Source organism: Lepus europaeus, chromosome 4 (assembly GCF_033115175.1).
Source record: "Lepus europaeus isolate LE1 chromosome 4, mLepTim1.pri, whole genome shotgun sequence".
Classification (NCBI taxonomy): domain Eukaryota; kingdom Metazoa; phylum Chordata; class Mammalia; order Lagomorpha; family Leporidae; genus Lepus; species Lepus europaeus.
Window position 1 is genome coordinate 121498331 of NC_084830.1, and position 24714 is coordinate 121523044.

At 38.9% G+C, this 24714-nt stretch overlaps 1 protein-coding gene across 2 annotated transcripts in view; it reads left to right on the forward strand.

Annotated features, from left to right (window-relative positions):
* RNF145 (ring finger protein 145) overlaps positions 1-21642 on the forward strand; it is a 47610-nt gene extending 25968 nt beyond the window's left edge. For both annotated transcript variants that reach the window (XM_062188747.1, XM_062188746.1), the window contains exons 5-11: positions 1659-1894; positions 5760-5935; positions 9005-9145; positions 10936-11118; positions 15739-15886; positions 17040-17396; positions 20024-21642. In XM_062188747.1, coding sequence (XP_062044731.1) covers positions 1659-1894; positions 5760-5935; positions 9005-9145; positions 10936-11118; positions 15739-15886; positions 17040-17396; positions 20024-20389 — 1607 coding nt within the window. In that variant the 3' untranslated portion in view covers positions 20390-21642. The remainder of the gene's footprint in view (positions 1-1658; positions 1895-5759; positions 5936-9004; positions 9146-10935; positions 11119-15738; positions 15887-17039; positions 17397-20023) is intronic.
* Positions 21643-24714: the final 3072 nt, after the last annotated feature.

A 24714-nucleotide genomic window follows, 5' to 3' on the forward strand; every position in this document is an offset into this window, starting at 1 on the left:
CTGGAGCTGAGCTGATCAGGAGCCAGGAACTTCTTTGGGATCTCCCACGTGAGTGCAGGGGCCTAAGGACTTGGGCCATCTTCCACTGCCTTCCCAGACATATTAGCAGAGAGCTGGATCTGAAGTGGAGCATCTGGGACTGGAACCGGTGCTCATATGGGACGCCAGTGCTGCAGGCTGGGGCTTTAACCCACTGCACCACAGTGCCAGCCCCTCGTTTATCTTTTTGAAAGCCTTACCAATTTTTTTAATTTGAAACAGAGAGGGACAAAAAGATCTTACATTAGCTGGTTTTGAGACAACTGGCTAAACATTTTGAAAAACATACTTAGATCTTTATACCTTATTCAAAAATAAAAATAACAAAGATATTTCAAAAAGTTTTTGAAAACTGTGCATGTATTTCAAATTTTTTTTACGCCAAAATAACCTTTATTCAACTCCTTTATCCCCTGAACTTTTTAAAACCCTCTCATAGGTGGGACTTGTCTAATCTTGAGTAGGGCGCTATATAGTAAACCATAGCACCAAAGATGGAAAACATTGACTAGTTTGACTATTTTCAATAGAAACTTCTAGAAGAGAACAAAGTTACTGAAAATACTAAGGCAAGTGACACCATGGAAAGTATGGTCATCTGGTGACAAAAGATTAGTATCTTGATCAAACAGTGGGATACATGCTAATGGGCAGAGAATATAAAGAAACACTTCACTGATATTTTTACATACCTACTGGTATTGTTTAGTCCCGCTGGTAACCAATAAAAATGAAGCATTTTAAAAAACTTTAAAAATATTCCTGTTCTTACTCTATCAAAATTGTACTTACTGTTGGCATGTCAGTAGGAAAATGGTAAAAATACAAGGTTAGTTGTTTCTGGAGAACAGACTGTATGCATTGACTTCAAACTGTATGCATTAACTTCAAAATTTTTTTACATTGAAATCATTTTATCATTTAATCCTACTTGTCCATGAACTTTTTGAAATATCCTTATATTGTGTTACATACATTCAGTATAATATATCACACAACTATTAAAAATACCCATATATAATAAATGCTAATATATGTATATTAATGTGGAAAGATAAATGCAATTGTAGTGAACAAGATAAGCTCATTATAGTGTATACCTGTGGTGTTCATATGGAATGTAATTATGCCAGATCAAATTGAAATTTGATTTAAAATATTATCCAGGGTTGGGCATATAGCATAATGGTTGGATTGCTGGTTGGGATGCCTGCATCATGAATCAGAGTGCTTTATTTGAGTTCTAGCTCCTCTGCTTCTGATCCAGCTCCCCACTGGTGTGTGCCCCAGGAGACAGTCATGATGACTCATGTGAGACCCAGTTTGAATTTTGGGCTCCTGGCTTTGACCTGGCCTGGCCTGGCTGTTACAGGCAATTTGAGGGGGAAACCATGGATGGAGGATCTCTCTGTGTTACTTTCTCTCTCTCTCTCTCTCTCTCTCTGCCTTTGCCTTTCAAATAAAATGAAAAATAAATAAGAATTTAAAAGCATATATTATCTGGTGATTGTAGATGTCTTAAAGCTGTGTGATTATCCTCATCAGCAGTGTTTTTGGTTTGTTTTTATTTTGTGGATACCAAATACTCAAAATTCAATGCATTCTGTTTCGTATTTTAGGTCAATTGGTGGTATGTACTTTATGCTCCTGTGTCATGAAAACGAAGCAGATTTGGCTCTTTTCAGCTCACATGCTTCCTCTGCTAGCACGACTCTGCCTTGTTCCTCTGGAAACAATTGTTATCATCAACAAATTTGCTATGATTTTTACTGGATTGGAAGTTCTCTATTTTCTTGGGTCTAATCTTTTAGTACCTTATAACCTTGCTAAATCTGCATACAGAGAATTGGTTCAGGTAAGCCAGACATATATAGATAGAATTCTACATCAATATTGAATGCATTAAAGATCTAGTTCATTTTTATTTCATGATCGTAGTTATGGTAGCTTTGTTTTTTACAGTTTCAAACCAGCAGGTATTTTCAACTCAGTTATGAGTGTCTGAGGTTCTTGTGTTGAGAAGGCAGCAGAGTGAAGTGTCTGGGAACCCAGTGTCTGGGTCCCCATCCTAATGCTGCTGTCTCCCAGCTCTGCAATCTTAGAGCAGATCACAGTTTCACTTTCTGTAAAATGGAGCTAATAATAACAACATTGTACTTTCACAGGGTTGCTGTGAGATTTAGATGAATTCAGTTACAGGCAGATAATGTTCAGTATGTGAGAGCTGTTGTAATGAAGACAAAAATAATAAATACCCAAGAGGTCAGCTCTTAGGTTTTCTCCGGATTATAGTCCACGGTGACTACACTTTCATCCTTTCGTTTACCTAGTTTATTTAAACTGAAAAGTTAAATAGTTCTGGGTTATGATATGATAGCTTTTGTTTTGATATAATACTTGAACAGATTTTGCCAATAGAACATGCCTCTTACAGTATAACCTCTCCCCTACTTTTTCAGCCTTTACATTAGGACAGATTATTCCCAAACAGTAGACACTTGGGAGATGAATGTTTTATTTAACTGTTGAATTTCAACAGATAAAAGATACCTTCTCTTCTATTCCTTGACTGTGTGTATGCCCTTAAGGGTACAGGAAATGCTCAGATTGACCAAACTGATACTGCTGAATGAGATGTTCTCTTGTGGCCCCAGGAGCAGAAAAAAGTTTCTTAAGCACTTGACCGTAGCCTAATTGTACCTTCTTTCCTCATGTACAACTCTTAACCTGGGTGGCTTTCCCAGAAAAGTATTCCGAAGAAGAGGAGGTTATTTCCACACTCTCAGTGAAGAGCCACTTCACTAGTAGAGATTGTAGTTGTATTCAGAATAACAGCCACACATTTCAGATTTATATTTTTTCTTTGAATTCAGTCTTGGGAAACTATCCTTGTTTGTAATAAACAGTACATAGTAAATATTTATTGAATGCTAAATATTTATTTAATAACCATAAAAACAAAGCGTCCATTTTTCTTTTTTTTATTTATTTTTTATTTTTTACTTTTATTTAATGAATATAAATTTCCAATGTACAGCTTATGGATTACAATGGTTTCCCCCTCCCATAACTTCCCTCCCACCCGCAACCCTCCCCTCTCCCGCTCCCTCTCCCCTTCCATTCACATCAAGATTCATTTTCAATTCTCTTTATATACAGAAGATCAATTTAGTATATATTAAGTAAAGATTTCAACAGTTTGCACGCACATGGAAACACAAAGTGAAACATACTGTTTGAATACTACTTATAGCATTAAATCAAAATGTACAGCACATTAAGGACAGAGATCCCACATGAGGAGCAACTGCACAGTGACTCCTGTTGTTGACCCAACAAATTGACACTCTAGTTTATGGCGCCAGTAACCACCCTAGGCTGTCGTCATGAGTTGCCAAGGCTATGGAAGCCTTCCAAGTTCGCCGACTCTGATCATATTTAGACAAGGTCATAAAAGACAGGGTGAGGATAGTAACCAATGATCCCAAGAGTGGCATTAACCAGGTCTGAACAATTATACAGCATTAAATGGGGAAGAGGACCATCAGTATACACAGGTTGGGAGTAGAGCCAGTGGTGGTAGAGTAGAGGTTATGATTATGAAGGAATGAGGCCCAAGTGCTCTAGACAGGGTCTAGAACAAAGGACAGAGTCATTATTAGAGGAGCTAAGAAAGGTGCTGTCTAAGCTACAATTAAGTTTTCTGATTGAGAGGCAAATAGAACCTGACAGAAGGGGCTTGATAATAATCTGTTGGGCTTTAGGCCTTGTAAGTTAAGAGGCCCAGACCTATCTATCTCTTCACATGGGGTACATCCTAAGGGAGATGTGAACCTCCTGGGAGAAGGCACCCTGTTGACTTTCATTACTTGGCTGGCCTGGGAGGAGAGCTAGCCAGGTAAAGGCAGGTGGCATCTCTAACAAGAAATTCACAGTTCTGCCTGCAATGTTTTACTGACCCTACATGGCTGTCCCCTCAGCTGCGGTGGTCACTTTGGAAGCTGGGCTGAGTGAAGGACTTTTCAGCTTAGAGCCAATAAGATCTGTGGCTCTGACCTAGGCTTCCTTCGACTCCAGGGCAGGTCCATTTCCAGTGATCCAACTCTTGGCAGAGCTGCCAGGGCTCTTAACGTTGACTTCTGCTGAAGCCCAAAAGCCTCCATTTTCCAATGTCATGTTTACTCTCTTGTTTGCCGAAAGATTGGTGTGTCATAGGTGTGGCTGAAAATAAATTATAGGTTTAGCTAATCCTCTGCCTGCGGCGCTGGCACCCCGGTTTCTAGTCCCGGTTGGGGTGCCGGGTACTAGTCCCAGTTGCTCCTCTTCCAGTCCAGCTCTCTGCTGTGGCCAGGGAGGGCAGTGGAGGATGGCCCAGGTCCTTGGGCCCTGGCACCCGCATGGCTGACCGGGAGGAAGTACGCAGCTCCTGGCTTCGGATCGGCGCAACACCAGCTGTAGCAGCCATTTGGGGAGTGAACCAACAGAAGGAAGGCCTTTCTCTCTGTCTCTCTCTCACTGTCTATAACTCTCTCTTTCTCTCTCTCACTGTCTAACTCTGCCTGACAAAAAAAGTAAAATAAAATAAAATAAATTATAGGTTCTAAAATTTGTGACTTGGAAAAAATTGAATAAGCAAGATGTGGAAACAGGTTTTTTACTGGTCTCTTCCTTGAATGGAAAGGGAGAGAAGTCCTGTCTTAGCCTCAATGATCAGTTTGCCTCTAATAATAATTTCACAGCTATTTGGGCAATTTGCTTTTTGCAAATATTTTCTGGTTGTGGAAAAAACAGGTTAATTGTGACTATGTTGTAGAAGTACTATTTACTGGACTGGTGAAAACATTTTAAACATGGAATAACATGCACATTAATGTATTTTGACTTAATAATTAAAGACCTTTATAGCTTATTGAAGCATTCTAGTGTCACACCGAGAGAAAGATTCCAGCAATTTATTCTTTTTTTTTTTTTTAACTTTTATTTAGTAGATATAAATTTCCAAAGTACAGTTTATGGATTACAATGGCTTTTTCTAGTCAGTTTTATGAGAGATTATTTTATAAAAGCTGAGAAACCAATTTATTGAGTTATAGTACACTACAGCCTTTTTTCCTGATATTAATGTACTTGGCAAACCAAATAAGCTGAGTGGTATCACTGTTGGAGCAAGGGCCATTGATTTGTCTGGGGGAAAAGACTTGCTTGCTGTCTTTGCTTTCTAACAGAGTACACTTCTCCAGTGACTGTCTCCCGTGGAACTATTTCTCAATTGTGACAGTCCTGAGTAAACCCTGAAAAATTCTTACTTTTCTATTTTCCTTTTTCTTAGCCTTTCAATAATAATTCTGTCATTCACACTAGTCGTAAGTCTTTTGATTAGACATACATATTTACTCATATCTCCTCAAACTACTTTAAGGTAGTTTATGACCTTATTTTGACTTTACACCTAAAATATTAAAACAGTTTGCCATTGTCACTAGGTGAGTATGTATGTTAGTTGTTAATAATAATGCAAATTAATAAAACTTTAAAAGCGTGTTGTTTACTATGTATAGAACTAAAGTGATTTAGCTGGAACAATTTTGCAAAAAGAAGAAAACCTATTTAAATTTTCACTTTATGTATTGAAGCTAACTTTGAAGAATTTAAAAGTGTTAATTAAAGATGATGCAAGTTTTTTTTTTTTTTCTTTTTTTTGGTCTTATTTTCTTATTCAGGTAGTGGAGGTCTATGGCCTTCTTGCTTTGGGAATGTCCCTGTGGAATCAGCTGGTCGTCCCAGTTCTTTTTATGGTTTTTTGGCTCGTCTTATTTGCTCTTCAGATTTACTCCTATTTCAGTACTCGGGATCAGCCTGCATCACGGGAGCGGCTTCTCTTCCTTTTTCTGACAAGGTAATTAAGAGCCTGTGATAACTTATATACGTGTATAAGGAAAAAAAAACTTTGATCTGGGAATAGTCAATTTTTGAAATTACCGGTCATATTACACTACTTCATAATTAATGAGGTTAAGATTTTTACTTAGTGAATACCTGGGGTGGCAATCTGGGGAAGTGCTAATATAGTTCAGGTGGTTACCTTTGTACTTTGAGCCAAAGTGCAGCAAATGACTTACAGAAAGGCACACAGCGGGTTGTAAAACTAATTTTTTTTTCAATTTCAAGTTAAATTTTTGGGTCATTAAGTAAAAAGTGTTACAAAATAGCTATCATTTATTATTTAATGTACTCATTACTATTAAACAGCCTCCCTCACATTTGGTCTTCACAGCAACCCTGAGAGATAGGTGCTTTTTTGTAATTACCATTTTACAGCTAAGGAAACTATTAGAAGTTAACTTGCCTGAATGATATTACTGTCCTTAAGGACCATGTTACTAAGATGGAAAACATTAACACAAATCTAAATGTCAATATAAATATAATGGAACAATACCTATTTTTAAAAGGAAGTAAGATAAACCTGGTACTGAGACAGATTTTGTTCTTTCTGAATATAGGTTAACACTTTTAATTATAAGTAGCTTCTATAAACACAGTAAAATTGATATCAGACATTTTAGTGACCAAGTCAGTATTAAATAAGTTTGCTGTTGTTTTTATGTAAATATCATGGAGAGTTTATGCAGAATTTTTAAATTATTTAAAAAGTTAAACAATAATTTTATGATGAAAATATTCTTAGTGTGGGATTGGAATTGGTTGTTGTTACCCATTGCAAAGCACAAATTATGTGTAGCATAGGATCATGAGCTTATTAACAAGTCACTATGCTGTGAATGAATTTGGGCTTCAGTTTACAAAGAAAGAAAATAATAGGGGTTGGCGTTGTGGGTTATAGTATAGGGGATTAAGGCACTGCATACAATGCCAGCGTCCCATATGGGTTCCACCTCAAGTCTGGGCTGCTTGTCTTCGGATCCAGCTCCCTGCTAATGGCATAGGAAAAGGCAGTGGAAGATGGCTCAAATGTTTGGACCCCTGCCACCCTCTTTGGAAATCCAGATGAAACTCTTGGCTCATGGCTTCGGCCTGGCCCACCACTGGCCATTATGGCCATTTAGGGGGGTAGACTAGCAGTTGGAAAACCGCTGTGTCTCTCCCTCTCTCTCTCTCTGTAACTCTGCTTTTCAAATAAATTAATTTTTTTTAAAAAGCACTTGTTTAAAAAGAAAAAAAATATTGAGATTTGTAGATAACTTGTCAAAATAATTTATCTTTCTACTCCTTTTCTGTGCATAGCCAAGACAGATTGCTCTTACTCAAGATAAAGCATGTTCTGGTTTGGCTTTTAATTGAGACGTTCCCATATTGACTCCTTTGTTGATTTAGATACCTGTAAGAGTTGTTTACTGTCCTTGTTGATGCTGTTGTATGCCAGGTTATATTTATATTTCCTTGCTAAAAAACAACTTATTTACAGAAAGGAGATTGGACGTTGATCAGTGTATTCTGATTAAATAAACTAACAAAATGCACGTGCAAACCAGACTGAACAACAAAATATTTTTTATACAGCCAGAAAAATAGAATCTGAAATCACTAAAAATGTTTATTTTTGAATAGTGGAAAAAACTTCTTTAAATTTCCCAGACTCTTTCACTTCCCCAAAGCTAGGCTGAAGCTTTTTGAAGTCTTCCATGTGAACTCTTGAAGAACAGCACCACTTTGATTTCTAAAGTGACAGAAAGAGAATGTGCTCCTGTTTAGCACTCCGTCATACTGATTGGGTGTCAGAGATTTCTCTAAATGCAGAGATTAGAATAGAGAAAGAGTTTGAGAGTTCAGTTTTTAGGCTTTTCCAATAAGAATGAAGTAAAATTTTGGTATTTCAGCCATGAGTATCAAATTTTAAATTTTTAAATGTTTTGTTTAAACATTATATTGTGATTTCTGTTAGAAAATTGTCAAGCATTTCACAAGTTAGATTTGTAGGAATACCATAAAATGCCTTACTTACTCTCTTAGCTATCAGCCACGATGATGATGGATCTTGGCTCCAGACATGTTTTTCTCATGATAATTCACCTTGATATATGTAAAATTAGATGCTTTCACCTAAAAGCCAACTAGAAGTAATTGTATAGGGAAGATGACTATACAGAAGCTTGGATCTGTGTGTTGAAGGATTGGAACTGGGTTGAATGGATTCCTTTAACTATACAAGTGAAATTCTTTTCTATGATTCTAAGCCTCAAAATAATACATTCTGTGTAAATGCTGAACCTAGCTCATGAGTACAAAGTAGTGCATATTGTTAAAAAATACACATAAGTTAATACCCAGTATGTTTTATGAAAATATCCAAGTTCTGGTAGAAGGTCTGCCAGTTATCCTTATAAATTGTATCATAGCAAACTTTATGTTAAAAGTTTATATTAAAATTATTTTCAGATAGGTTTGAATTATATTCTTAGAAATGCCTTTAAAATAACTCTTCAAAATGTGTTTTAAATCTGAATTAAATTACATTAAATACTATAACACCTATAGGGTGTAAGATCCTTGTTGCTGTGGGAGGAGTTGGGGTTTCAGCAGGACCTAGTAGTTTAGTTAAATAAGGAGTTACAGCAAGAATAGACATGCAGTGTGAATGTGAACAGTCAACATTTGGCAGAAGGAACAATGGGCAACTGCACATGTTTCTTTTGAATACTTAACTTAGCGTACTAATTATGTTTGTTTACTTTTGAACAAAATTTAAGGTCTCTGAATTTTACTACATTTGAAAGAGATGGAGAAATAAGAAAATTTAAGACCTTTTTCAGATCTGATATGCTGAGATAGAAAAATGTAGGTTTGAATAAGTAAGACAATTAACTTGTTAGTGAGTGACTAGGTGATTTCATCTCAAATTCAGTTTGGAATGTTTTAGTTAATGAGGTCAAGCTTGGTGGTTATTTAAAGACTTACAGTGTATTTGTTCTAAGTGGAATAATTCCCTCCCTCCCCCTTTTTCCAGTATTGCTGAATGCTGCAGCACTCCTTACTCTCTTTTGGGTTTGGTCTTCACCGTTTCTTTTGTTGCCTTGGGGGTTCTGACACTCTGCAAGTTTTACTTGCAAGGTTATCGTGCTTTCATGAATGACCCTGCCATGAATCGGTAAGTTCTTTATTTGAACTTAGAATGTCTAGACACATAAATTCTAGTATCAATGTATTTTTTTGCTTGAAAAATTTTAGGGGAATAAGAATTGTGATCAATGGATGTAAAATTTGTACTAAAGTGTTAGGGAAAAAAATAACCAAATTCCCATTTAAAGAAAGATGATTTTTTAAAAAAATATTATATGTAGGAAGGGAAAATATGTGTTATGGAAAAATTATGTATGGATTTCAAAACCTTTTTAAGCAAAAATATACTTATTTTTTAATTCCATTTTTCATAGACTTTTTGAAGTATCCTCTTTTGTTCATTACCATATACTATGGGTATGTGGAATAAGGTATTGTTTTGTACTTTATTTTCTTTATTTAATACATTTTGGTGAGGAATTTCTGTCATCACATAGATAACCTTTGACTCTTTTTGATAAAGAATATTATTCCATAATATGGGTGTGTTTCTTTTTTTCTTTTTTCTTTTTTTTTTTTTTTTTTTTGGACAGGCAGAGTGGATAGGGAGAGAGAGAGACAGAGAGAAAGGTCTTCCTTTTTGCCGCTGGTTCACCCTCCAATGGCCGCTGCGGCTGGCGCATCTCGCTGATCTGAAGCCAGGAGCCAGGTGCTTCTGGTCTCCCATGCGGGTGCAGGCCCAAGGACCTGGACCATCCTCCACTGCCTTCCCGGGCCATAGCAGAGAGCTGGCCTGGAAGAAGGGCAACCGGGATAGAATCCGGTGCCCCAACCGGGACTAGAACCCGGTGTGCCGGCGCCACAAGGCGGAGGATTAGCCTGTTAAGCCACGGCGCCGACCTGGTGTGTTTCTTTTTTCTTATTTTACTATTAGGAAGAAATGCTGCTGCACCTTTCTACAAAAAGAGACTTTAAAAACTTTTAATTAGAAAAATTTAAAGCAATAAAGTTGAGTGAATAATAAAATAACCCCCACATACTCTTCCACATATATTGCTGGTCTCTCAGTGATACCACCAAATCATGTCATACATGCCCCTCTCAACTCTTCTCACCCTGCCCACTTTATAATCCTCTGGGTGCAGTTGTTGGGAGAAAATCCAGCATACAAGTCAATATAATTTTACCCATAAATACTTCATTCCTTCTGTATTTTTGTTGAAAGTAAAAACTACACCAAAATGATCATTTCTGATAATAAAATTCTTACATCCTATTTTCTGAACTAAAGATCCAAAGAAGACTCATAATATTGAGATCCTGCTTTCTCTGCATTTTCTCCTTTCCATTTATTTGTTGAAGATATCAGGTTGTTTCTTCTATAGAGTTTTCAGAGTTTGGGTTTTGCTGACTACCTCCCAGTGATGTCATTTAACTTTTCTACTATTCACTCTGTTATTACCAGTAGGATTATTGAGTTGAAGGATGAATATATGTTAAATTAACTTAGCAGATGTTTCCCCAGATGGGGTTTATCTTTGTATATCTCAATGCTAGTGTGCTCATTTTCTTAGATTCTTTGTCAGTATTTTCATGCCACAAAACCTTGAAATGTTTGCTCATCTGTAGTTTATAAAACTGTGCCAGTCCTTTGCTCATTTGTGAGAGTTCTTTATAAAGCAAGCTACTGGAATAAAACATTCTTGGGAATCTGTGTATATTTTATTTTCATATGAGAATTAAATTTCAGAAATGTGTATTTAGCTTTTTGTTTATGTCTACTGATTCTTATGATTCTAAGCCTCTGGATTGTTTTCTCTTGGAATTATGTGAAATTTTATTTTTGTTTTATCTTTTCTGAAAATGTTTGCTTTCTAGGGGCATGACAGAAGGAGTGACATTGTTGATCCTGGCAGTGCAGACCGGGCTGATAGAACTGCAGGTTGTCCACCGGGCATTCCTGCTCAGTATTATCCTTTTCATTGTCGTAGCTTCCATCCTGCAGTCTATGTTAGAGATTGCAGATCCTATTGTTTTGGCACTGGGAGCATCTAGAGATAAGTAAGAAACTTCCTAATGTTCCTTAATATCATTTAATTTAACTCATGTAATATTATTTTCATGACTTTGTTTTCTAAAGATTTAGGGAATTTTTAGAGTTGGGAAATGGATGGGTAATTGGTATTAGCTTAGGTTAATTCAACAAGTTTACATTTTTACTTTTCCTGTGTAAAATGTTGACTTGTTTGACTTTCTTCCTCTTAAGAGTTCTATACTTAGAAGTTACGTCAAAGGCCATGTAATCATAAATCAACCCTTTCTTTTTCAGAGAAATCTAATACTTTTATATTTGTCCAGTTTTAAAGTTAAGAACAAAGCATAAAATTTAGTCTAGTAAACATAAATAATATATAACTTTATTCTGTACAGTGCTTGCTTGTAGTTAAAGGAGAGAAGGTATAAAGAGAAATGCAAATGAAGGAGAGAAACATAAAGGTTGTCAGGTAGTCATAAAGGTAGCTGTTTATGGAACAACAGCCTCCTTTAGAGGGCTTTGGACAGTTGTAGTTCACCAAGGTTTTAATTGGAATTTTTCCTACCTTGTGCGACCAAATGAAATTTGTTGCTGGATACATGTATGTTTTGTATTGTAGAAGTTTCCTTGCGTCTCTGTCACTCTGCCTTTCAAATAAATAAATCTTTTTTAAAAAGCCAAACTCTTAGTTCTTTGGCTTGTTGAAGTTTATTTATGGAAATTCTAAAATGCTTAAAATTTAATGTCATTTTTTTCCCACTTCTGCTTTTAAAACATGTATAATATATATGTGTATATATATATATATATATATATAACATATGTAACTTTTAACATATAAATTATCAGGTTTTTTTTTGTTTTTGTTTTTGTTTTTTTTTATTCAAAAGGCAAAGAGACAGAACATCTTTCATCCACTGGTTTACGCCCCAAATGCCTTTAACAGCCAGTGCTGGGTCAGCCCAAAATCAGGAACCAAGAGTTCCATCCATTTGGGTCTCCCACGTGATTGACAGAGATCTAGGTAGTTGAACCATCACATACTGCTTCTGGGGTACACATTAGTAGGAGGCTGGAAGCTAGAATTGGCAGTGGAGTTGGGACTTACCCAGGCACTCTAGAATGGGATACAGGCATCTCAAGCATTGTCCTATAACTGCTGTACCAAACATTTGCCCCTGATTATTGATTATAGAAATACATCTGGATTTATTGGTTGGAGCAAGCAATTTGTTGAGAGGTAGAATTGTGACAAAGATTTCTAAAACATTTCAAATTAGCATTTTAATTATGGTTCATCAGGTTTGTCTTTGTATCCCCATAAACCACACTGCCAACCACTGTACGGTTTTCTCAAATGGTAGGGTGGTTAAAAGAATCTATTTAAATAAGCTCTGTGCTCTTGGCTTTGTTTCAGATAATCTTTATCATCATAATTAATAATAGTTACTTGAGATTTATTTTTTAGGTTTAAGATCTTTTGACAGTCATTTAAGATGCTGAATTCAAGGTCAAGCTCAATTAAGTAGCCCTTTGATAGATATGAAAAGTAGGTTACTTTTTCCTGCATAGCATATTTGGTCAACTCTGACAGTATCTTTTATTATTGATAATATAACCTTATGAAAATTTTTGAAAAGGGAAACAATATATAATTCCACTACCATCCAAACCAGCAGATACATTGCTGAGTCTTTCATGTATGCTATACTATCCTTACTACTGGCTTCCTTCTCCAAAATCCAATGCAAAGGGAATTTAGAAGGAAAGGAGCAACTCTGAAGCTTTGTGTGGGGAGTCTAGGTAGTTATTCTGGCTTGGTGTCTGTGTCATTACATATGATCATTGGGATAGAGAGTCCCTAAACAGACCCATAAGCATGTGGAACATTGATGTGTGAGTGTGGCAGTAGAGGCCTGTTGGATGAGCAGGGTCAGGTGGGACTCAGCTATAATGAAGCTGGAAAAATTCTTTCCATTTGAAAGTGGATGAAGGTGGATCCCTATCTCAAGAAACAAGCAACGAGAATCAATGCTAGAATTGTAGGAGCTTGGATGTCAAAAAGTTTAAACTCTACTTAGGTTAGTTTATTTGGGACCTTTGAGTAGGAAGAGATTTCTTAAACTGACAGAATTAGCTGTGAAAGGCTGAGGTTGACTAGGAAAGAAAGATTAATACATTTAACTTAATAATAGTAGTTTTTAAACCCACAGGTAGGCCGGCGCCATGGCTCAACAGGCTAATCCTCCGCCTAGTGGCGCCGGCACACCGGGTTCTAGTCCCAGTCGGGGCGCCGGATTCTGTCCCGGTTGCCCTTCTTCCAGGCCAGCTCTCTGCTCTGGCCCGGGAGTGCAGTGGAGGATGGCCCAAGTGCTTGGGCCCTGCACCCCACGGGAGACCAGGAGAAGCACCTGGCTCCTGGCTTCGCATTAGCGCGGTGCGCCAGCCGTGGCGGCCATTGGAGGGTGAACCAACGGCAAAGGAATACCTTTCTCTCTGTCTCTCTCTCTCTCACTATCTACTCTGCCTGTCAAAAAAAAAAAAAAAAAAAAAAAAAAAAAAAAAAAAAAAAAACCTACAGGTAAATTAGGAATAATGATTACAAACTGGGAGAAGATTTTCATAGTATGCTCTCCTAAGAGTTAGTATCAGAATGAACAACAACTACATATTAGTGAGCAAAAGGAGGAAAATAAACACATGTGAATGAGAAAAGGCCCTGCATCCTTAGTTATCACATAAATGTAAATCAAGACCCAATGACAAACTTCCTTATACCTGTAATTCAAAAAGGAAGGAGAAAGGAAAGTTTGCTGACACCAAGGTGGGAGACTTAGGTCCGCAGGATATCCTGGTGAGAGTGTACAGTCATGTAGTCACGGCGGGAAACAGTGGCTTTAACTACTCCTCCAATGTGCTTGTACTCTAGAGGCACTGGCACATGGGCAGTAAGAGACTAGAAGAACGTTCTAGCAGGATTCAGAACAACAAAAGCCTGGGAACAGCCCAGATGCCAATCAAACAAGAAAGTGAATAAAAATGTGATAATAGTCACATGGAGTGTTAAGAATAGTAATGCTTATAGGGCTGGCCTTGTGGTGCAGCAGATAAAGCCTCCACCTGCAACACTGGCATTTCATACTGGAGTGTTCATTCAAGTCCTGGCTGGTCTGCTTCTAATCCGGCTCCCTGCTGATATGCACCTTAGAAGGCAGCAGAAGATGGCCCAAATGCTTGGGCCCCTGCCACTGATGTGGAAAACCTAGATGAAGTTCAAAACTTCTGGTTTTCACCTGGCCCAGTTCCATGTATTGTAACCATTTGGGGAGTGAACCAGCAGATGGAGAATTTCTGTTCTCTGTGTCTCTCCCTCTGAGATTCTGCCTTTTGAATAAGTCTTAAAAAACACACGAAGCAATATGAATGATTTATAGCAATATAAAGTAAAAGAAGGGGCCAGTGCTGTAGCTTAGAAGGTTAAGCCACTATGTACAGTGCTGGCATCACATATGAGCACTATAGTTTGAGTCGCAGCTGTTCTACTTGTCATACACCTCCCTGCCATCAGAAAGTCCTAAGTCCTTGGGCCCCTGGTACCCATGTGGGAGACCCAAAAGAAGCTTTTGGCTTTGGCCTGATCCAGCCCCAGCTGTTGCAGCCATTTGGGGAGTAAACCAGTTGTCATTTGGTCTCTCTCTTTCTGCCTTTCAAATAAATACAGTTTTTTTTAAAAAAAGTAAAATTAAGTGTGACCCATATAGGTTATTTTTATTATGAAAACAGAATTCTAAAACACTGCTTAGGCATATATGCTGTTGGGACAAAACTATTAAACCATGAAGCAAGCAAGAAAACAAAGTATACAGGATTCAGAATAGAGATTTCATGGAACATTCTTGGGGTGGGCCACAGCGTGAGCAGGCTGGCCAGTGTTAGGTATGGATGCATTTCTGGCTGGAAGTACAATGCTTGTGGTTTGCTGAGAGGACAGTTAATTACCAACTTGAGAACAAGCATGGATAAGTTTGGACCTCCAAACTGGGAATGGGAAACCTCAAAGCCAGATGTGGAAATTTTGAGAAGGCATTGAAAATTACTAGAGCTTTAGTAAGATTCATCTGGCTAGTGATGGCCAGGATAAGTTAGGAGCTAGAGAAGGGAGGAAGAGCGGCTGGTAGAGCTTACAGTGCAGTGGTACTTGGTCATGTTCCCTCCTTCCCCACCGCAACAAGTGTGAAGATTAGTGCACCTGTGTATTGCAGAGCCATCCCTGTGAGACTGCACCCACAGAGTGGATCAGGTAGGGAGAGACGATGTCTGGTAATTTGAAAAAAAGACCACGAATGATTCTGATACTCCCTCCCTTTCCTAACACAGAAAATTACTGTGCAGTTGCTTAGGGTTTAAGACAGTAAGAGTCAGTACTGGGAATGAAATTGGAAGCAAATTATGGAGAAAAAAAAATGATGCTACTTGAGAATTAACTGAGTATGGTGAGTTTGAAATTCGAAGCCTAGACTGGCAGGGCGAAAGGTGCTCAGGCAGTCTTGATGAAATGTAATCCTGGCTGCAAACCTGTTAGCTGCCGATGTGAGTGTGGCGTGACAAGAGGCAGACACTCAAAGAATTATTTCATCTTTCTCCAGGAGTTTATGGAAACACTTCCGTGCTGTAAGCCTCTGTTTATTTTTACTGGTATTTCCTGCTTACATGGCATATATGATTTGCCAGTTTTTCCACATGGATTTTTGGCTTCTTATCATTATTTCCAGCAGCATTCTCACCTCTCTTCAGGTAAGCCTAGGATTAACTAGCTTTTTGTAACTACTGACTTTCTTTAGTTTTCATCCTGGAAAAGGAATTAAACTTTTTCAAGATTAGTGATGACAAGTAGCCTATTTTGGTGATAACTTCCCACCTTCTTTACTTACAACATGTAACATTTAATAGAGCACAGGAATTAGAAGGTAATTATTAAAATACTAGATTGTCTTATCTGTGTCACTGTACTTTTTATCAAGGTAATTAAAGCCTTTAGTTGCTCTTTTTCAAAATGGTATGAGACAGAGCTGTGGTACAAATCTTAAATTGATAAGTAACTATAAAATGTTAAAGTATTCTAGAGCTTATTTGGAGTACATTTTAAAAATCAAATACCTATTCAAAAATAATGACTTTCATGTTAAGTATGTAAATATATATCATATGTTTATCATATAGACATCACATTCTGCTAATATTTCCCTAGAAATAGCAAACATTGTAACTTAGAGGCTGAACTTTTGTTGCCTCAGCAGTAAGAAATAACATGTAGCACTGGCAATAAAGATCTATTCATGAAACCTCAGGAGCTCTGGAGCTACTGGGGTATGTTGGAATGCCATGACATCAATGCCACGTCAGATGCAGGTAAAAGCATGGGACTACAGATTCTCATTCCTCATAACAATGCTGACTTGCTTATATATTCTATAACCATTTGGTTTCCTGCCTAGATTACTAAGTTTTGCACTTAGACAGTTATACCTATGGACTGGTTGACATTACAATAAAGATTTTAATATGGAAAACAGAAAGGTCTGTTCATTATTCCTTATAGAAGGAAGAATTCTGAGAGTTAAGGAATAGGAATGGCTGTAGTATGAGGAAATTCAAGTTGGAATTGATTGGTTTTGTCTCCTGTGAAATAAAAGGAAAGGATACATCAGAGAAAATGGATCACTCATTGAGTAGTTTTAGAAAGTTATGTCTGAAGGTATGGCTTTTTGGTATCTAATGCCTGGATTATTGAGTTTACCCCACATTTTAATTAATTAAATTGTTTTAATTGATTTAGATTTATTATAATTTTCCCCTGGGTACTCCTTTAAATAAGGCATCCTAAAAATACCAGAGATTGGTTATTTTTTAAAGCCTATAAAAAAGTTTCTTATACTTTGTTTTTCAGGTTCTAGGAACACTTTTCATTTATGTCTTATTTATGGTTGAGGAGTTCAGAAAAGAGCCGGTGGAAAACATGGATGATGTCATCTACTATGTGAATGGCACTTATCGCCTGCTGGAGTTTCTGGTGGCCCTGTGTGTGGTGGCCTATGGAGTCTCAGAGACTGTCTTTGGAGAGTGGACTGTGATGGGCTCAATGATCATCTTCATCCATTCCTACTACAATGTGTGGCTTCGGGCCCAGCTGGGGTGGAAGAGCTTTCTTCTTCGCAGAGACGCTGTGAATAAGATTAAATCATTGCCCATTGCTACAAAAGAGCAGCTTGAGAAGCACAACGATATCTGTGCCATCTGCTATCAGGTAACTTGCTTGGCGATAGTCCGTCTGGGTGGGTCATACAGGTGGCTCTTAGGATCGTAGCACGTTAACCAAATTCAACTGAAATTTCCAGGCAGTATTATCTCTTGGGCTTAAAAAAGAAAAAGAAGAAAAAAATGGGCCTCAGAAAGTATTAAAGTTCTGATAATATATTTCCATTTCATTTTCAAACTAAGGTTTCAGTTTCATCTCTGAAGTTCTAATGTATTGTTATTTTCGATATTATTGCTCACCATAAATAAAGGAAAAACAGGTCAGGTGTATTTTATATTTACTCCTGAATAAATACACATACACACACACATACATACCCCTTCAAATATATACTGTCAAGCAGGAGTCAGCAACTTCTGAAAAGTGGTGTGCCAAGACTCTGACTCCTCTTCCTAGTATTTCTGGGGTGGGAAAGAAGTGTTCATGTGTTTAACCCAGGTGGAGAGAGTATGTGCCCTCTGATGTGGGTAGGCGCCCAAGAAAGATGCAGGCAATAGTCTGGGGGTATGGTGGAGGTTCCCATTGGTGTACTATAGAAACTGCTGCTTTCTTTGGCACATGTACCATAAAGGGCTAATAATTGCCTTCTGCACAAAGTGAAGGAGGTATTTAAATTATCTTGGAAGTGAAACAACGATGACTAGGTCTGGCTTTTAATCACCAGTCACTTACGCAAGAGGGGTAGTTGAGTGGTAGGTTTTACTCCTGAACTGCCCTACTGATAGTGTGGACAGAAATTATGGGCAACAACAAAAACCAGTTTCCATTGAAAATCTCTTTTAAGGAGTATGGGATGATAGAACATAGTGCCAGTGAGCATACAGGAAATGTTCCTCCTGCAGAGCTCCTTTTATAGTTTGTACGGAGAATGTATGTATCCGTGTGTGCTCAAAACTATCTAGAATTTTTTCTAATAGGAAAATGTAGCTGCTACTTTTTAATTGTAATTAGAACTTACTTTTGGACAATAGCAAAAACAGTTTTCCATGTTGCTTTTGTATTTGAGAGGACTAAGAGTAGTGGAACCCCTCCTTACCCAATCAAGTAGTCATTCTCCCAGCTCTGTTCATTAATTAAGTGAAATCTAGCTCTTTCATTCGAGGTAGCCTCATTGTACTCTGGACAAAGCACATCAGAAACAGATTCAGGCATACCGTGTCTTAAATACTCCAACTCTTGGGATACAAGAATCCTCTTTTTCTAATGCCTGTTGTCACATCACTTTTCGAGGTGCTGGAACTACCTGGTGCTGTCACATGGAAAATGAAAAAACTGCTTAGCTTCACAGCTGGCTGCTTTTCCTTGGATGGCTTTCTGCTTATAAGTTGACTCCTGGGTGTTACCAGTTTTTGGCAAGGAATTCCTGGGATAGCCACATCTCTGTATTATGGGACTTTAGACAAAATTAATGGTTGATTCACGAAATGTGTATACTTAACAGTTTTAATATAATGTCCTCAGGCTTCTCTCCCCATATATATCTTTTGCAAGGAACATTAATGCCAAATATATCACTCCTTATTCTGGTTGTTAGCAACCTTGAGGGCCTTAAAGTCACAAGGGTGGCTTGTTCTCACTATGTGTAAGTCCCATCTTAAGATACCCCAGTTTGGTAGCAAGAGGCCGTAGAGTATGCATTGTTAATTGGTTTTGATACAACATGAGAAACCCTGGTTATGCAGACCACATTTTGACAACTGGGTGAACACATTATTGGCCCTAATGAAATTGCCACTTCCTTGCCAATACCCTGGTGTTATGTGGCTGATTTTGTCTCCTTACAAATAATTTATCATGAAATAATCTGTTCAGTTGTGTTGAAGCATAACTGTGAAAGTCCAGTCTTCCTCTGATTTTCTGAGATTCTACTTATACTCGTATCATAACCAATGGAGACCCAGTAATCATCCTACTGCAGTTGTGTGACCTTTGCAATTCATACTAAGGCAAAAACAAACCGAAAAAAACACCCCAGTTATATTGATAGTTTCTTCCTCATTTTTGTTTTTTTGTTATTTTTTAAGCACTTAATGGTTCTTGTATTATTAAGTGAGTCTTTGGTGGTAATTAACAGGATTATTACTGAAATATAAAATAAATTTTATTCTAGGCCGGCGCCACGGCTCAGTAGGCTAATCCTCCGCCTTGCGGCGCCGGCACACCGGGTTCTAGTCCCGGTCGGGGCACCGATCCTGTCCCGGTTGCCCCTCTTCCAGGCCAGCTCTCTGCTGTGGCCAGGGAGTGCAGTGGAGGATGGCCCAAGTGCTTGGGCCTTGCACCCCATGGGAGACCAGGATAAGCACCTGGCTCCTGCCATCGGAACAGCACGGTGCGCCAGCTGCAGCGCGCTGGCCACGGCGGCCATTGGAGGGTGAACCAACGGCAAAAAAGGAAGACCTTTCTCTCTGTCTCCCTCTACTGTCCGCTCTGCCTGTCCAAAAAAAAAATAAATAAATAAATAAATAAAAATAAAATAAATAAAAAATAAAATAAATTTTATTCTGAGAATTGTGTCATATATCCTATTATGGGGAGGGGGATGTTGAAACCAGAACTTTCGGGGAGTAACTTCAAAGATTTAGATTTATGAGGAATCCTTCTTTTCTCTCTCTTAGGACATGAAGTCTGCTGTAATCACACCTTGCAGTCATTTCTTCCATGCAGGCTGTCTAAAGAAATGGCTCTATGTCCAGGAGACCTGCCCCCTGTGCCACTGCCACCTCAAAAACTCTTCCCAGCTTCCAGGATTAGGAACTGAGCCCGTTCCACAGCCTCACACTGGAGCTGAGCAGAACGCTGTGCTTCATGGAGGCGCTGCACCCCCAGACCAAGAGCATCCTGCAGGGACCACAGCACAGGAAGGCTCTAGGGGCACTAATGAATGCGTTGCTGAAAAATCACATAGCCGGGAAGGGGCTGTTAACCCCAAAGAATCTTCTGGGAGTGCAAAAGATGAAGCACATCCCACGGAGTCCACCTAGAGGTGGAAGCAGGAATGGCACTTTGCTGCTGTGGAGTAGGAGTGAATTTAAGGTGGAGTTCATGCTTGGTGTTGGAATGAATGTATAAGATGATTGGGCAGAAAACTGACATTCCAAGCATCTAATCCAGGAAATACTCTCAGCAGAAACCACCTGCTTTCATCCCCTTGACAATTGGAGGAATTTTGCAATGTATGCTAATCAAAATGTATTTATATATTCTATGCTGATGTTTTGTAGAGGTTTGCCAAGAAAATCCAACCTCAACAATTCCAGAACTGCCCCTGATCTGTGAGGGGTAAATAAAACCAAATGTGTGTGTTTGAAGGGGGCAAAGGAAGAGGATAACAAGCTTAAGGACAGCATGGGAAGAAGCAAGTGGAAGTGGAGCTTTCACTTTGTATGGGACAGGATCATTCTTGTTACAGAGTATGAGTTGTAACCTCCCCATCCCCTCTCCCTTCTGTTCGTTGGAACTCAGTCAGGTGATGATTGAGTTTTGTACAGCACTGAAATGAAATCAAAGATGTAGAAGCATTGATTGTACTCAAAGATGGAAGCACACTCATCCTTGGCATGTGCTTCAGGGGAGGGGCGGGTGGGCACGGGGGCCCTGCGGGTGCATTCTTGTCATCTGAGACTCTGGAACTTTATGATAGAGTTTCCAATATTGTGATGTATATGAAACTTTTGTTAATATCTTGTATACTTTGTTGGCTGCGTGACGTAAACTAAAACTCTAATGAACACTTTGGAGTCCGCTTTAGAAAAGGAGACCAAAGTGGGAAGGGCTTTAGGGCACTGATAAAGGCCCTGGGTGTACTTTTCAATTCTGTGTAATGTTTAATTCTTGCAACTGAATCAAAACAGTGTTAAATTATGGCAACATTTGCACTTTGGGAATGAATACTTAACTGTATGATCACACTTTGCAATTGCCACTTTTAAAGCTGTTAATAGACTTTGCACCTTTTCTTTGACAAGGAAATGTCATATTTAAATTTTTACATTCATCATGGCTACAGTAGAACTGGGGAGGGGGGGAATGTAATTTTTTATGGGAATTTTGATATGAAAAGAAACTAGTCATTTATTTATACAATAGGCTTGGCTCATAAAGTGTTTTTCAGATTCGGTATTCCTAATGTGGAATGTGACTGTATTTTATTTTTAGTAGCAAATATGGATGTAGACTGACAGACATAGCTGAATGTCTTAATAAATTTACATTTGAAGATAACTGCACCCTGTGCTTATGACTCACTGTTACGGTAAGAGGTTTTGTTGAGATTCTGTTCTTAAGAGATTCTGGTTTTAAGGCCAGCTCTCTGCTCTGGCCCAGGAAGGCAGTGGAGGATGGCCCAAGTGCTTGGGCCCTGCACCCGCATGGGAGACCAGGAGAAGCACCTGGCTCCTGGCTTCGCATCGGCAAGATGCGCCAGCCACAGCGGCCATTGGAGGGTGAACCAACGGCAAAAAAAGGAAGACCTTTCTCTCTGTCTCTCTCTCTCCCTATCCACTCTGCCTGTCCAAAAAAAAAAAAGAGATTCTGGTTTTATCTGGCTGGACTTCTAATGTTGATCCCTGTCATAAATGCCCTGCAGATGGCAAAAACCTTTTGTTGGGAAGGGCCACTTCTTGGGAGTCTTCTACTGCAGGGATATAACAAACCTTGTTCTGCCTCAAAAGTAGGTCTGGCCCTTCTTTGGACCTAAATTGCCCTTGGGGGTGGTAGGAGGGGTACCTGAGAATGTGCTTTTCAGAGCTACCCAGGTTATTCTCTCTAGATACCCTGGCACCTGTACAATACTGCGTTTAGAAAAGTGTCCATACTAAAATTAATTTCTCCCCAGGTACAGCTGGAAGTTTCTCTCCTTCCTTTCAGTGATCCATGTTAGGCAGAAAATGAAGCTGATGGCTCCCTCTAGAGGTAACAAGCCTACTAGCCAGAGACCTGGTACTAAGGACCTGAGATTTCAAACAATGATTTCCAGTGTTTGTGGAAAAGGGCATGTTTAAGTATTAAATATTTTGGCACCCTGTTTGAGGAATAAAATTAAAGGTGAAGTTGTCAATGGCACGGTCAACTTGGTTGTCCTTAACACTGAGTACCTTTAGAGGTTCTATTAGCTTTTTGTTTCTGCAATGAAATGCCTAAGGGAAACTACTAATGAAGGAAGGAGGTTTATTTTCACTCTTGTTTGGAGGTTCACAGTCCCAGACTGGGCAGACCCATTGATTCCACCTTCTGAAGGGTGGCGTAGCAGAGCATGTGCAGAGGAAGGAAAACCCAGCAAGCCGGAAGCAGAGAGGGCAGGTGGACCTGATGCAGGCTTACAGGATGAGCCCGCTCTTGTGAACTGCCTTCCCAGGCCATACCCCAGTGATCTAAGGACCTCCCAGTAGGCCCACTTGCCAAATGCCACAGTCAAATGAAGCCTCCACACTTCCAGGGCCATTGATTTAAGATGTTGGGCATTGAGCCCTGTTCACATGAAAGCAGAAATCTTGTTTAGGTTTCTGACTGAAGAATTCTAAGTCATTAAGGAAAGTACTCAAGTATTTTAATAAAAGTAGAGACTTTGCTTTAGGAACAGGTTCAAATTATACTTTTTACTTCCTGGTAGTAAGTAGACCCTATCTCTACAGACGAAGTCAGATGAGCTGTTGACAGTCTGTTCTGACTGTGTACTTCCCCGCTTCAGTCGGGATGGCCATACAATGAGACACATACCCTCAGTGGCTTTTTTTTCCCGGAGATTATTTTGAAAGGCAGTGATGAGACAGAAATCTTCAATTTGCTAGTTCACTCCTCAAATTCCTGCAACAGCCAGGGCTGCACCAAGTCGAAGCCAGGAGCCAGGTCTCCTACATAGGTGGCAAAAACCACAGTATTTGGACCATTATCTGCTGCCTTCCCAGGTGCATTAGCAAGAAGCTGGATTGGAAGTGGAGCAGCTGGGACTTGAACCAGAAGCCCTGATGAGATGCAGGTGTCCCAGGCAGCAGCTTAACATGCTGTGTCACAATGCCCATCCCTTCTGTGGCCTTCAACTAGAAGGGTTTTTGTCTCATACACACCCTCTACACCAGTGTCTATTTGCCAGTTGACAGGTTCTCAATTTGCTTTAGATGCCCAGAGATGTAGACTGCTGAAACAGCCTCTCTTGGACCTTCCTCGTGGTTATACCAGAGGGAATTAGTGCTGTCCTTGACCTGATAGTCTGGAGTGGTAGTATTGGATAACGCTATCTGGATTTCCAGTTCCATTTGCCAGTCAATGTTGTAATAGTCTTCAGCTCATGGCAGACTTTTTGAGTAAGGAAGAATATGTGAAGTTTGGCCACCTTGTTTGTACTAATGAAAAGAAAGCAGAAAATTAGATTCAGATCCTCTTCTATTATGCATGATCAAATTAAGGGAGAAAATAACCAAATCCCCTGAGAGTCCTTTTTGGGCCACTTTTCCTGTCCACTTAATGGTTCCCATCATTTTCCAGATAGTGCATACTTGTTTTCACTCACGATCACTATTCTCTTAAAAACCAGGGGCAGGAATATGGCAGAGTAGATAAGATGTCACTTGTGATGTCCACATCCCATGTCAGAGTGGCTGGGTTGGAATCCTGGCTCCACTCCCAATGCCAGCTTCCTGCTAATGCACAACCTGGGAGGCAGCAGGTGATGGCCTGAGTGTTTGAGTGCCTTCCCCCCACAATAGAGACAGATTGAGTTCCAAGCCTCTGGCTTTGGCCTGGCCCATCCCCAGCTTTTGCAGGTTTTTAAGGCGTGAACAGCAGGTGGAAGATTTTCTCTTTCTTTCTGTCTCTCAAAAAATTTTTTTTCCAAACTGTTTGCCACTTTAGGATTTTTGATACTAAACAGTGTTAAAAACTCTTCATCTTAACATTTTTCCAGTTTGTAATGCCATTTGCTTTATAAAACTGCTTTAGTGAACTATGCCATGCTATTTGCACAATTTTCATGTGTCTCTAGATGTCTAATTCTCAAACACTGTATGGAATGTGTGGCTCCTTCAGCATTTGGGTGTTTCATTTTGTGTGTGTGTGTGTGTGTGTTAAGATTTTTATTTATTTATTTGGGAAGTAGAGATGGAAGATCACTTTCTCTCTCTACCTCTCTCCCTAACTCTGCCTTTCAAATAAATAATAAATCTTAAGAATTTCTCTAATCTTAGAATCATAGTAATTTGGAATTAGTAATTACAAACTTTTAGTTTTTTACAAATATACTTCAGAAGGTTTTTGTTCTTTTTTTCAACACTGCTTATTATTTGGAATGCAAAACATTTGTGAAGAATAAATC